At 40.1% G+C, this 15,033-nt stretch overlaps 1 protein-coding gene and 1 pseudogene across 1 annotated transcript; one reads left to right on the plus strand and one right to left on the minus strand.

The window, feature by feature from the left end:
• The first annotated feature begins 6,131 nt into the window (after positions 1-6,131).
• Positions 6,132-7,306, plus strand: LOC102441626 (speckle-type POZ protein A-like). The gene is given in 2 exon segments (XM_014459287.2): positions 6,132-6,894; positions 6,897-7,306. Coding segments are annotated over 2 exon segments (1,173 nt in total).
• Positions 7,307-12,996: 5,690 nt separating this feature from the next.
• Positions 12,997-14,541, minus strand: LOC102441946 (annotated as a pseudogene).
• Positions 14,542-15,033: the final 492 nt, after the last annotated feature.

Consider the following 15,033-nt stretch of genomic DNA (forward strand, 5'->3'; position numbering starts at 1 on the left):
TCCTGTTTTATATACAGCTGTTTTCTCTTCCAGTTTTACCAATTAGTAGAGGTTAGGGAGCTTTCTGAAGTCTCCCTCATAAGGGCACTAATCCTATTCATGAGGGCTCCAGCCTCATAAGCTAATCACCTCCCAAAGGCCTTTTAAACCTATCAAAAGTTTTAGGTAGTAGCTGATGAGTAAAGAATGAAATTGTGATTTATTGAGATTCTAAATCCACTGCAGCTGTCTGGGTTATCCTATCTTACATAAACTCAAGGTCACTCCTTGCGGCGGGGGGCGGGGGGAGGGGGGGGAGCTGAGCTATATCTTCTTAGACCAGTGGTGCTCAACCTTCCTAATGCCTCGAACCTTTAATACAGCTAGTCTTGTTGTGGTGACCTCCAACCATAAAATTATTTTCGTTGCTACTTCATAACTGTAATTTTGCTACTGTTATGAATCATAATGTAAATATCTGATATGCAGGATGTATTTTCATTGCTACAAATTGAACATAATTAAAGCATAGTGATTAATCACAAAACAATAGGTATTTATATATGTGTTTTCCGATGGTCTTAGGCGACCCTGTGAAAGGGTCTATCGACCCCCAAAGCAGTCACGACCCACAGGTTGAGAACCGCTGTCTTAGACAGACCTTTATACCCTGTGACTATGACAGTTTATCTCTTCTTTTACACAAATATTCCCCCCACAATATGGAAGCTGTTATAAGTGTGCTATGTAGATATGAAAGTAATTGAGGTGAGAATGCCTACAATACTAATTCATTTTTAGTGAGGTCTGTCTCTCCTTTATTGACCAAAACACCTTTTAAGAGTCCTTGTCACAGACTCATTTAAAAACCAACTTCCCATTACATACACATGTATATGCACATACATTTTTTAAGTTATTGAATCATATTAATGGTATTGGTCTGTTTGGTGACATTGGACACAGTTACCATATTATGTTTTTCAATCCGTGAAAATGGGATATTTCCATTTACAGGACTCATAGTTCTTTCCTCTTTTTTTCAATAGCGTTTTATAGTTTATATACACAGAATTATATAACTTTTATTAGATTTCATTTTAGGAATTTCAGTTTCTGAGCATATAACATGCATTGTAAGTTTCCTTTCCAATTTTTTTGTTTGTTTAGAAGAAATTCACTGATCTCATTTCTTCCTAACTTCATTAATTATAGATTTCAGGAAAATTTCTAATTATGCAATCATGCTGAGCTAATAATATAAATTATGATAGCTTTCTTTCCTCCTAGAGCTATTTCTTTCACGTGTCTAATTGTATTGAATAGGAATCCATCATAGCGTTGAATATATGTGGTAACAGCAGAAATTCTGTTGTTTTTTAATAAATTTTTATTGATTTCAGAGAAGAAGGGAAAGGGAGATAGACCATAGATGATGAGAGGCAATCTTTGGTTTTGTTGCACTTGCACACTGCCCACTAGGGATGCAGCCCACAACCCAGGCATGTGTGCTGACAGGGAATGAACCTATGACCTCTTATTTCCAGGGCCCATGCTAAATGGCTGAGCACCATCAGAAGGCTTAGTCCAATGTTTTCAAACTTGCACATGGCAGAGGAGTAGCTATTTCCTGCTTATTGCCCCTCTCATTCTTAGCCATAGCAGGGATTCAAGCCTCTTTATACCTATTTAGTCATTGTTTTCCTGGGGACTTTTTCTGGGGAAAGATGAGGGGGAAGGATCCTCAGTTCAGTCATCTGCTCTTCATTTTCTTCTTTAGTTGTACACAGCAGATCCCTCTTCCTTATTTGAGCCCTTAGGAATTTTTTATTTCTCTGTGCTTGCATTTATCATTTCCACTAACCTATAATCTGCAGATTCTAGGGCTTTTGCCTTACCTTTGAAGATTGGGTTTGGGCTAAGGGAATTGAGAAGTTATTATGATACATAGCAAAACTTAGTAACTATATTTATGTATTTTGATAAATATGTTTTTTAAATTGATTTCAGAGAGAGGAAAGGCAGACGGAGAGAGACTAACATCAATGTTGACAGATAATGAGTGATTGGCTGCCTCCTACAAGCCCCCTAAGGGAATCTAGCCTGAAACTCTGGCATGAGCCCTGACCAAAATTCAAACCAAGTCCATCTGGTTCATGGATGGAGACTCAACCATTCAACCACACCAGCCAGGCTAGTTGCTCTATTTATTATTTGAAGTAAGAACCAGATTACAGGGCCTGGGTTATAGAATGTTAAAATGCTGTGTGACAGAATGAGAAATCTAGGAAATATCAGTGCAAGTGAGTGTTGGAGAAGTTTCTGTAAGGGACAGCAGTAGGTAACAGCACTACAGGAGGGCACACTGCCCACAGAATTAATTGATTTTTGCTGAAAAAAGGAAACTTCTTCTGCTATAAGCTTACGTGGGTGACTTGCAACAAGTTGATAAATGTTTGAGATAATTTTCTGAGAATTAATTAATTATGGGATCTTGCAGGTCAATGACCCTTCCGTTGGTTTACAATACTGTACATTGAATTAGAGGGCAGCAGCTGCGCCTCTTTCTAGAATATGTGGTCTTTGATGGCTTTTACATTTGTTTTTCCATAAATTTTAAAAGTAGAGTTACTTAGATTTTCACTTCTTAAACTTCTCACAACATTATTTTCATAGATTTTTAAAAATAGGACTTAAATTCCCAAACATTTGATAATGTGGAAAATAATTCATATGGCATCAATAACTTCTTAACTTGTGATGGGTTTCAACAAAATACAGGTAGCATGGCACCTCTGTTAAAAATAATTTTCTACAGCATATATGAAATAGTGACTACAGTTAATACTGTATTGCATATTGAAAAGTTTCATGTTTCTTACCAGAAAACACATTTACATTCTGTTAAGGTGTCAGCCCCCAAGTGTTGTTTTCTATGTGTTGTAACCCTAATTAGCTATCAAACTATAATCTGTATAATCCATTTAAGGTGGTCACTTCCTTTTGTAGATTTTAGCCAATCTCAGCAAGTGGGTGTGGCCTAAGGGTTGTCATATAAAAGGCCCATCTGTGCAGAGGACACATCACTTCTCCAGAGTAGACTGACTGAAGTTGGAGCTGCCAGTTGAGTGAAGAGAATTCCTACTCACCTGATATCCACAGAACTCACGGAGGAGGGAGCACTCATAGTAGACTCTGGTGAGTATGGAATTTAGAATGTATATGATTTTATCTTTTTGAGTAAATATCTCAAAAAATGCCTACTTTATCTTATTACAAATATTTTCAATTTACCTCTCCAGTTACTGGGATCTTCTCTAAGTAGAGAAGCAGATTTCCTAGTTAATTGAAATGACATCAATATTTCAAATATCTGGAATTGGAGCACTTTAATAGAGTGATATTTGGGATAATAAGTTATTTCATTATTTTTTTATTTTAGTGCCATATTGCCACTAGGTGTTATTTAGGTCATAAAAGAGATTTCCCTAATTATGGAAATCATAAACCAACTAAAATGTTTCACATAATGTATGCATGTAAAAATCTTCATGCACATTAACCTAAAAAAAATGTGTCAATGAGAAAAAACTCATAAAGGTCCGCTTTGCTATTCCTTTAATACCTTCAGTTCCAGGCTATATTTGAAAACTTTAAAATAGATCCCAACCACTGTAAGGCTTCCCAAGAAGTGGCACTAGTCATAATGAGAGACTATCAGACATAGCGATGAACCAGTCATGCTTCCATGAACTGCATCTCAGGATTTCCTAGTGTAGAGATTCCTGTGTTTTTATTTTTTTAAAATTATTTACAGGGAGAATTAAGGAGAGAGAGGGAAAGAGAGATTGAGGTATTGATGAGAAAGACAAAGGGGAATCCATTGCCTCCAGCATGCACTTTGAATGTGTATGAAACCTGAGCCATGGCTTGTGCCCTGACCAGGAATCTAACCCACAGGCATTTGGTACAGGTGATGTTGCTCCACCCAACTGGTCCACACTGGCCAGGGCTTTAATTTTGTATTTATTGAATCCTCACCCTAGGATATTTTTCATTGATTTTAAGGGAAAGGAAAAGAGAGAGGGAAAGACGGAGAGAAATATCTATGTGAGAGAAACACACCCATTTATTGCCTCCTGCACACGTCCCCACCAGGCCCAGGCCAGGGCAGAGTCAGCAACCAAGATAAGGGCCCTTCACCAGAATTGAACCAGACACCCTTTGGTCCACAGCCCAAGACTCTATCCACTGTGCGGGAGATGCCGATGTTTCTCTTTCTCCCCTCTGTCTTCCTCTCTCTCTAAAAGTTATTAAAATATTTTTATTTAAAATAACCGAATAGGATATCCCCTCCCCAAAATTTCTTTTCTTTTTTTATTTTCATATAAAATCATGAAGATATGGCATACCAAAAAAAAAAAAAAAATGAAGTCAGTCCTTCCCCTTACTCACAGATTCTGTATTTGAAAATTTGCTTATGCACTAAATTTACTTGTAATCCTAAAACTAATACTCATAGTTTTTCCTAGCCATTCTTGGACCTGCACTGAGAAGGAGAAATTTGAGTCCCACCAGTTGAATATTTCAAGCAGAGTTTGAATAAGGAGAAGCTCAAACAGCAAGTAAGTGTTTTTTCCATGGTATATTATGCCAGGTGTTTGGCATTTTGGTGGTGTTTCTTGGTGACATCGCCTTTAAAATAGCCCGTAGCCTTAGTGCCAAAGCTCTAGCTAAGCTTTATGGAAATAATGTATGTTAGATAAGCTTCCTTACGGAATGAGCTCTATCGCTATTGGCCACGAATTCAATGTTAATAAATAAACAATATATATTAACTAAGATGTCTTTAAATAGAAACACATATAAAACAAGATGATGTACTAACTGATGGATGGGCAAGCTATGACCAGAGGCTGGAAGGAGACTAACTCTGCCTTTGGTTTAGAATAATGTTTTAGTACTCGCTAGTACATAGAGTGTTTCTGCTATAATATAGATCATGAAGGGAATTTACTATAAGCATGTAATATCTGTCATTTTAGTCAGAAATAATTTGTTTTTAGAGTGCAATGAAAAATCTATACATACAGTTAATAAAAGTAATAGATTATGCAATAGAAATATGAATCATTATATGAAGAACTTATTTCTGGCAAAGAAAATTAAAGAGCAAAGAAACAGGAGAAGATGCTACTCTAATTACCAATGGGAAGAAAGCAATTGTGTTCACAAGAATTATTTTTTACACATGAGATTGACAACATTTTTGTAAATTTGATAAATGTACCCAAGTATTGGATAATTTGTGATTTCTTTTAAGTGGTGGAAAGGGGAAGTAATTGGATTTTTAGGGAGTGTTCCCTGTGGGTCTACTCCAGGAACTATATTGAAGTGTAAATACATTAGATTACAGGGGTGAGGAACCTTTTTTCTGCCAAGGGCCATTTGGATATTTATAACTTCATTTGAGGGCCATACAAAAGGAAATGAAATTATTGACAATTAGGCTGCTACAATTTGGTCAAACCTTTAAATTACCCCTATGACTTGGGAGGGCCAGACCAAATGATTTTGGGGGCCTTATATGGACCTCAGGCAGGACGTTCCCCACCTGTGGATCAGAGGATCACTTTAAGAAATGGCTGACACTCACCAAAAACTCAATAAATATTATTAAATGAATCTTAGATATTGTTGAGCATCTGTCTACTATGATAGCATTTATATTTTATTTATTTTATTTTTATTTCAGAGGGGAAGGGAGAGGAAGAGAGACATAGAAACATCAATGAAGAAAGAAAATCACTGAATTGCTGCCTCCTGCAAGCCCCACACACTGGGGATCGAGCCTGCAACGTGGCCATATACCCTGACCTGGTCGCTCAAGCACTGAGCCACGCCAGCAAAACAGCATTTATCTTTTAGGTGCATCTTTCAGACAGTTATTTTCAGAAGCAAAGCCTGCATGCTGTAGAGAGTATGAAGCGAATGCAGAAGGACAGGTATGAGCAGCTGTAGGCCCTGCTCTGAGAGAGATCCTGTTAGACAAGACAACTTCATCTTCCCACTACTGACTTAACGTGGGTGAAAAGAGAACAGAAATCTCTGTCCTCTGACTTTGGAAATCTTGTTTAACCTTCAAACTTGCAATGTCAAGGGTTCCAAGTCCGCCACCTCCAGCAAAAATGTCGAGTAGCCCTGCAGCTGAGAGCTGGTGCCACACCGAGATCAAGGTAGTGAAATTCTCCCACATGTGGACCATCGGTAATTTTAGCTTTTGCCGGCAGGAAGTGGGTGAAGTCATTCAAAGTTCAACCTTTTCATCAGAAGCCAATGATGAACTGAAATGGTGTTTGAGAGTATACCCAAAAGGGGTAGGTGAAGAAAGCAAAGATTACCTGTCACTTTACCTGCTTCTGGTCAGTTCTCCAAAGCGTATATTTTTGGCAAAATTCAAACTCTCCATCCTGAATGACAAGGGAGAACAAATCAAATCTTTGGAGAGTCACCGGGCATATGGCTTTGTACAAGGCAAAGTCTGGGGATTCAAGAAATTCATCCCGAGAGATGTTCTTTTGGATGAAGACAATAGTCTTCTCCCTGATGACAAGCTGACCCTCTTCTGTGAGGTGAGTGTGGTGCAAGATTCCTTCACCATTTCTGGCCAGAATACCATGAAGATGGTGAAGGTTCCTGAGTGCCAGCTGGCTGATGAGCTAGGAGAACTTTGGGAAAATTCCTGGTTCACAGACTGTTGTTTTTGTGTCGCTGGCCAGGAATTCCAGGCTCATAAAGCTATCTTAGCAGCTCGTTCTCCAGTGTTTAGGGCCATGTTTGCACACGCAATGGAGGAGAGCAAAAAGAATCGGGTTGAAATCATTGACATGGAGCCTGGAGTTTTTAAGGAAATGATCTGAACCTGGACAAAATGGCTGATGGTTTGCTGGCAGCTGCTGAGGAGTATGCCCTGGAGCGTTTGAAGGTCATGTGTGAGGAAGCCCTCAGCAGACACCTCTCTGAGGAGAATGCTGCAGACATGCTCACCTTGGCTGACCTCCACAGCGCACATCAACTGAAAACTCGGGCAGTGGATTTCACCCACTCTCATGCTGAGGATGTCTTGGAGTCCAAAGGGTGGCAGGCAATGGTGGCATCCCATCCCCACTTGGTGGCTGAGATGTACCGCTCTCTGGCTTCATCACGGGGTGCCTGTCTGGGACCCCCACACAAGCGCCTGAAGCAGTCCTCAGATCCTGCCTGGTGTAAGACTCCCTTGATTTTCCAGAAGCAGCAGCCACTGTTGCTGCCATTGAGCATCTGGTAGACAGCACAATCTGTGGAGTTTTCGTCTGCTGTCGGGGGAAGTCTGCATCTCGGCTCAAGGTTTTTAGTTTTATTATTTTCCTTAAAGAAATCATATTTTCAAATGTATCTTTATTGATTTCAGAGAATAAGGGGTAGGGAGAGAGGGAGAAACATCAGTGATGAGAGTGAAACTTCCGTAAGCTGATTCCTGCATGCACCCTACTGGCGATCAAACCCACAACCAAGGCATCTACCCTGACCACCAATGGATCCTTGACCTCCTGGGTCATAGACTGACACATACCGACTGAGCAACACTGGCCAGGTTAAGGATATTTTCTTTCATAGATTTTTAGAGGGAGTGCAAAGGAGGGAGGAAAGACAGAGACAGAGACTCTGAGAAAGAGAAAGAGAAATAGATGCAATGCCCAGACAGATGCATTGCAAGGGATGGAAACTGCAACCCAGATATGCACCCTCGAGTGGAATCAAACCCCTGACCCTTCAGGTCTGAGCCAAAGCTGTAAACACTGAGACAGTGACCAGGGTGAGATAAGTCTTACATTGGGCCATAAACATTTAAATTTAGAAAAATGTTCAAATGTCTGTCTTTAGGGATTTGCTTGTTCTGCAGATGTTGTGGTCATCTCTGCACTTTACTAGCTGTGACAACCAAAACTGCTCGTGTTGTTGTAGCTCACAATAAAGTAACATCTTAAAAGACCAACATTTGCCTCCAGACTTTATTTGCAAGGTGTGCACGATTTCTTTTTGCAGTGACTCTCACTTTGCAGCCGGGAAGAACTAATAGACTTGTCTTCCTACCTGGAGGTTTGATCAGCCTTTGTGTGGGATGTGGTCCTCAAGGTGCAAATGTCTCTCCTGGATCTGAGTGTTTTCGTGACTGGGGTGCTGAGACTTTTACCTCTGGGAGACATGACTGGGAGATAGAAGTGGGAGACATTGGAATTGGGCTGCCGGAGTCTGTAGTGATGATTGGAAAGAGAGGAATAGGAGTGTCCAGAAGGGCCGCTTCTTGGCTATGCTAAAACCCCCATCCACTACAATGACTTTGCCACCTCCCCACTTTTACTGCAATATGTGCCCTAACCTATTGGCTGAGTAGGGGCATTCCTGGATTATGAAGGTGAAAGTGTGACCTTTATAAATGTAGCTCAAAGTTCCTTATATGTAAAATTTCTTCCTGCTCCTTCTCTCTCCATCTCAGGCCTAACTTTACCTTTAGTCACTTTTGACTAGAAATAGATTAGGAATCATTCTACATGCTGGGGAACACCAGTATCTAAGAAAGGCGTTTTTCTAATACACTATCAATTAAGACAAATATGTTACGCTTTTTTTGTTTTTAGTTTCCTTTTATGCCATGAAAATCCATTTACTATATTTTTAAATATGATGAAAACATTCAAAACATAGGGGTTGGTTTGTGCTTTACTCAGTTTGGGAAAATCTGCACGCATGATGCATGGCATAGAATATGTTCTCTGGATTTTGCTCTATTTCTAAAGTGTCATCAGGAAGTAAAATAATAGATGACAGGGGTGTCTGGAAAAGTGAAATTAAATGCAAGAAGTTGGCTGATTTCATGCAGCATCATATTCTTCAGGTCCATTCATGCTGCCCCAAAGTTTCAGAAACCCCTCTTTTCAGCTGTGTAGTATCCCATTGTGTAAATGTCCCACAGCTTTTTTATCCATTTGCCTACTGATGGCCACTTGTGCTGTTTCCAAATCTTAGTTATTGGGCAACAGAAACGAAGGAGAAAATAGACAAATGGAACTAGGTCAAAATAAAAAGCTTCTGCACAGCAAAAGAATCATGATCAAAATGAAAAAGGACCCCTCCGTATGGGAGAAAATATTTGCCAATGTTACCTCTGATACGGGGTTAATATCCAAATTATTTAAAGTACTCATACAAGACGGACAAAAGGTAAAGAAACTATCCAACAGGAATGGGCTGAAGGACCGATTAGACATCTCTCCAGTAGAATGACCAAGTTGTGGTACAATCATATAGTGGAACACCCTGAGACAAAATTCTTTAATTTTAAATATATATATATATAAAGTTTAGAGAGGAAAGGAGAGGGAGAGAGAGATAGAAGCATCAATGATGAGAGGGAAGTATTGATTGGCTGCCTCCTACTAGTAATGCCTCTGACTGAGGATCAAACCTGCAACCTGGGTATGTGCCATGCCTGGGAATTGAACTGTGACCTGCTGGTTTATAGGTCGACACTCAACCACTAAGTCACTCTGGCTGGGCTCACCAACATACTTTTAAACAAATGAAAGTAGGAATATATCCCAAGAAACCAGAAACACCAATCAGAAAGGATATATGCACCCAGATGTTCATAGCAGCACAATTCACCATAGCTAAGATCTGGAAACAGCCTAAGTGCCCATCAGTAGATGAATGGATTAGAAAACTGTGGTACATCTACACAATGGAATACTATGCTGCTGTTAAAAAGAAGGAACTCTTACCATTTGCAACAGCATGGATGGAACTGGAGAGCATTATGCTAAGTGAAACAAGCCAGTCAATGAAGGAAAAATACCACATGATCTCACTCTTTCATGGATAATTAAGACCATTACAAACTTTTGAACAATAATAGATACAAAGGCAGAGCTGCCTCAAACTGATTGTCGGACTGCAGTGGGAAGGCCAGGGAGGGTTGGGGGACAGGAGGGAGGGGAGTAAGAGATCAACCGAAGGACTTGTATGCATCCATATAACCATAACTAATGGACATAAGACACTGGGGGGTAAGGGAGGGCAGGGGCTTGTCAAGGGCGGGGGGGAAAAAAGGACACTTATGTAATACCCTTTGTAATACTTTTAGCGAAAAATAAAAAAAATAAAAAAAAATAAAAAAAACAAATGAAAGTACACACCAAAGTGTATACAATGTGATTTTATTCATATGAATTTGAAGAAATGATCATTAGAAACAGGGCATATTAATCACCAGCATATGATTACCTTTTTGGGAGAGGGGATTAGACTTGGGACAGGGTAGGCAATCCTGGGATCTAGAGGTCTGAGTATGTTACATTTGTGGTATGAAAGAGAACATTCTTTTGACAATTTCTTCACCATTTTCCATAATATTAAGAAATCTCTGGACAGGGAAGCTATATTTTTGGGTCAGTATCATGGAACTGTATCCTTTCACTGTGTTCCCAAATATTATTTCATTTGTGGTTTCCTACCTTATGGATTCCAGGGACCTCTAAGAGCATTATTTCCCCAGTTTGATACATATATAGACACAACATTGCTATCAGTTAACAGCAATTTCTAAGATGTGGGAAGTCAGCTCAAATGAACTTTTAATTTTATCTAACTCTGTAAAAAACATTTATTTTCCTGATTAAATATGAAGCTTTGGTATAATTTCAAAAATATGCTCATTTTCAATGATACTCATTTCTTTTGTTGTATCGCCTAACATATAAGCTACAGTTTGGAATTTGCTTTCAACACAACTCTACACTATTCAAAGCTTATCACATCATACAATTAAAGTTGGTTAGTGAAATTATATTTAAATTATGCATCCAAACTGCTACACAGAAGCATGGTATGGGAGTAAAATATGTAAAGGTAAGGGAAATAAAGATATGGAGGAGAATAAAAGAATGAAGACACAGGTAGAGAAAATGGAAAGAACAGACCTGAGGTATCTTAGAGTTTTGGGGTTTGCACCTGATTCTGGGCTTTCTGTATTTTTCAACTTGATAAAATTTAACAAACACACACACACACACACACACACACACACACACACACACACTCACACACACAGGAATACAGACAGGCTGCAGCCAGGCCCAGCTGCCTGCCACCTGCTGGCTGACATGTGTGCCTCCACTCTCTGCTGGGGCCTCTGCAGCCTGGCCACCACCAGGCAGTTCAGATGCTCCTGCAAGTGGAGCAGGGGGAAGGGACACCCTTCCAGGTGCTCAGGCACATCACCCAGCGCTCCTCCTGGGTCCACTCTGAGTGGATGATAGAAATTGTATGTTAAATAATAATATACATTATGCAGTGAAAACAATAATATAAACACATAGGCATTTTCTGAATAGGTTATATAGTTTATTTTAAATGTGATTAATCAGCATAATTTCAATAGTTGCAAGTCCTTTGAACGTGAGTTTGAAAGTCTGAAGCAAGACAAGCACATGTCATTGCTATTACTTAACATTGTTCTGAACATTCCAACCAACACTGTTAGAAAGAGAAAGGATTAGAGGTATGAAACATGTCAATGCTGCCTTTACTTTGTAAAATGAACTTTATCTAGAAAAACACTTAATAGTTCACTAAGATATCTAGCTATCTAAATGCTGAAAATTTAATGGTTTTCATATAAAAATGATACAGTTATTTTATTTTGCTTATATTTATGAGAACACAATATGGAAATAGCCAGGAATATACAGGGAGGGGGAGGATTTAATTTAATTTCACCTTAAATAAATTTCAAATATATCTGCCAACCAAATCATCAAAGCAATGTGGTCCTGCCACAGTAATTCGCAGGCAGACCAGCAGAACAGAACAGTGTATATTTACACGTCTATGTCTTTCTATGTGTCTCTCTTTGTACCTATCCACATACCTTATTATTTTTGTTAATCCTCACCTGAGGATATTTTTCCATTGCTTTTAAGAGAGAGAGAAACCTATGTGAGAGACAAATCAGTTGGTTGCCTCCCAAACACACCCCAACTGGGGGCAGGGATCAAACCTGCTACCCAGGTAGGTGCTCATGATCAGGAATTGAACTCAAGCCCCTTTGGAGTGTAGGCCAATGCTCTAAACACTGAGGACAGCAGCCAGGGCTATCCAGGTATGTTTATATTTCTATCTATCTATCTATCTATCTATCTATCTATCTATCTATCTATCTATCTATCTATCCCTTCATTCATACATCCACTCATACATCTATCAACCCTGAAAGCTAAATAGGAGATTCACTTGAACCTGGAGCAAAAGGAAGGAATTTAGGTTTTTCCAAGAACAAATGCAGACACTATTTGGAGAAGCAGTGCTCCAAATAATAAAACATTTATTCCATGGAGGCCCTTGTTCAAATGAAATAGCTAAACTTAGAATATATATTTTTATTTGAAATTAGTAAGAAAGTCTCATAGAGATGTAAGAGTTAAATATTCATGTATAAATATTGCCTGCTACATGGTGCTGCCCACTCTCACATTTAGAATGGCAACTCCGTTCTCACAGCAGATGTAGTATAAGGGTCCAGAGGTAGAGTTCTTGCAGAGAATGTAGGAGTCACAGGCTCATGGTGGCCCTCCACCACTTCTGGCAGACAGAAAATGAGGAAAGCAAAACTTATTTCCACAAATACGCAGTCCAGTGCAGTGTGCTCTTCACAGCTGCCCAATCATCTCTGTTTGTTTCAAGATCCTTCATTGCTTGGGGCTCCTAGGGGGAGTGGTACTGATGGTGTAGGGGGACCCAATACAGGCTTAGATATATTTCTTCTCCCAGCAGGAACCTCTCTTCCCAGGTGTGTGGACATGATATTGAGAGTTCTGTCCCAATTCCCTGCTTCCCAACCCGTCCTACTCTGTATTGAGGAGGAGGAGGGGAAAAGAAGGGAGAAGCAAAGCAATAAACAGGGACAGGGAGAAGAGCCCTTCAATGTACATAGATGCCAAAGACTTCTCTTGGGAAGTTTTGTGTCCCACCATCTAGGAATAAACAAAGCTCAGTTGGAGTCTGAGTCAGAGGTGTCCCTGAGGAAGATGAGCTGGAGCTGCTGGCATCTTCATCGCTACTGCTGGAGTCTGAGGAGCTGCTGCTTTCTGCCTTTCCCCCATGTTCCTTCTTTTCTTCAGATCCCCGTGAGCAATGAGAACAGTCCCCCTTTGTCTCTGAAGAGGCCATCCCAGGAGCCTGTGGCCCCTGCTCCTGTGCAAGCCCTCCTGGCAGTCCTTGCTGAAGAAGACTGCACATCTGTCCTGATGATCTTGGGACCTGGCCCCTCCTCTCATGTTCATGTTCTTACGCTTCCCAGAGGTCCTCTCTCTGTAGGCAGCGTACTCTTCAGGAGACAGACTCTTGAGCCAGTGCTCCAGGTCCACCTTGTACTGTTTCTGTAGCTCCTCAGCCTGCTTCCTATAATGCTCCCTCTGGCTCCTTGGGATGCGCTGCCAGCGTCTGCTAATCTCCACCATGCGCTCCCTCAGGGGCAGGCCTTGCAGCTCCCTACTCGACCACAAATCCTGGTGGAACTTCTGGAATTCGTTCATGGGGGGCTTCTCGGGCTCTCCATGGAATTTTATCTCCTCCAAAAAATCATGTTCTGGGGAAGACTTCACTTCTTTCCCTTTCCCCTGAAACTTCTTGGGGGCTCTGTTTGGGCTCCTTTTGGGGACAACAGATGGCTTGGAGTTATGCACTAGTTCAGGGTGGTCTTCCCTGAATTGAGACAAATTCTCCTGAAACTCCTGTTTCTCCTTCTGGAAATCTTGAATATTTTTCAGTTTCATCTCCTCTGGGAGCTCTTTGTATTTCTCAGACATGACCTTGGTCAGTTCCTGGTTGTTGAGTTTGGCGTACATTTGAGAATACAAGGGCTGCTTCCCCTTGAAGAAGCAAAGTTAAGGAGTCAGGGGCTGCTTGGGTATGTCTGGATGTTTCTTAAGTTTTTTGCTTTTGTAAGAATTTTTAACATGTTCCTTAGCTTCCAGGACTAATTCTGTCAAAGTGCGATACTTTCTTATCTTACTAGAAACCTCTAACCACTTGAGTTTGCACATTTCTCCAGAATAACCTCTAAAAGCTACTTTTCCCCAGTCCACAAGTGACTGGGTTGTTTTGAAAGTGTGGTTGTCATTGGGTGGGAGATTATTCTTCAGGAGGTCCAGCAACATCACAATGTCTTCTTTGGGCCATTGGCGTGGCTGTTACTCAGTGCCATTTCTAGGACTTCAGGCCACGTATGAGGCCCCAGTTATGGAAACACTACAGCAGAAACTCAAAAGTCTCCAAGCTTAAGACTTAGGAGCTATTTTGGAAGTTTTTCTGTGTGTATTCTATGTTTCTGAGGAGAAATAGAAGAATGAATGAGAAAATCACAACTCACTTGGGATATGTACCTCCTACAATTAAATTGCCTTGACAAAATAAGTAAAAAATGGCCTGCCTACCTCTGAAACAAAATTTATGTTTACCTTCCATATTCTACATTTGCACTTTTCAAGAGTCACATCACCTATCATTCTAGCCTGCCTTTTGCTAGATCTCACCAGGGCCTTTGTTAAATAGAACAACTGGTTACTCAAGACTCAGTGAAAGAAAAATTCCCTGGGAAGTAGAAAAAATTTAAAATGGAAAGAGAAATGTGGAAAAAGCAGAGGACTGTTGCTTCTAGTGACTTTAAGTGTGGTCACCTTCTAAGTGCTAATTAGGTGTCTGTGACTGAAGTTATAGGCTTTAAATAAATAGAAACTAGCTAAGGAGTCTTGCATTCCACTGTGGCCTTTTTGTATGAGTCAATTTTGAATCTAGAGTAGAAGGTGAATTTATAGATTATCTAGAGTACAGGAATGAATGCTTCCTAATGAATAATATTGATTCTCCCTTCAACTGCCAAGGAGTGAATAAGAATTATGGAATATTTACAATTTTATTTGGTTAACTTTTCTTCATCCTTAAGCATCTGTCACTTTT

This window comes from Myotis lucifugus, unplaced genomic scaffold (genome assembly GCF_000147115.1).
Source record: "Myotis lucifugus unplaced genomic scaffold, Myoluc2.0 scaffold_106, whole genome shotgun sequence".
NCBI lineage: Eukaryota > Metazoa > Chordata > Mammalia > Chiroptera > Vespertilionidae > Myotis > Myotis lucifugus.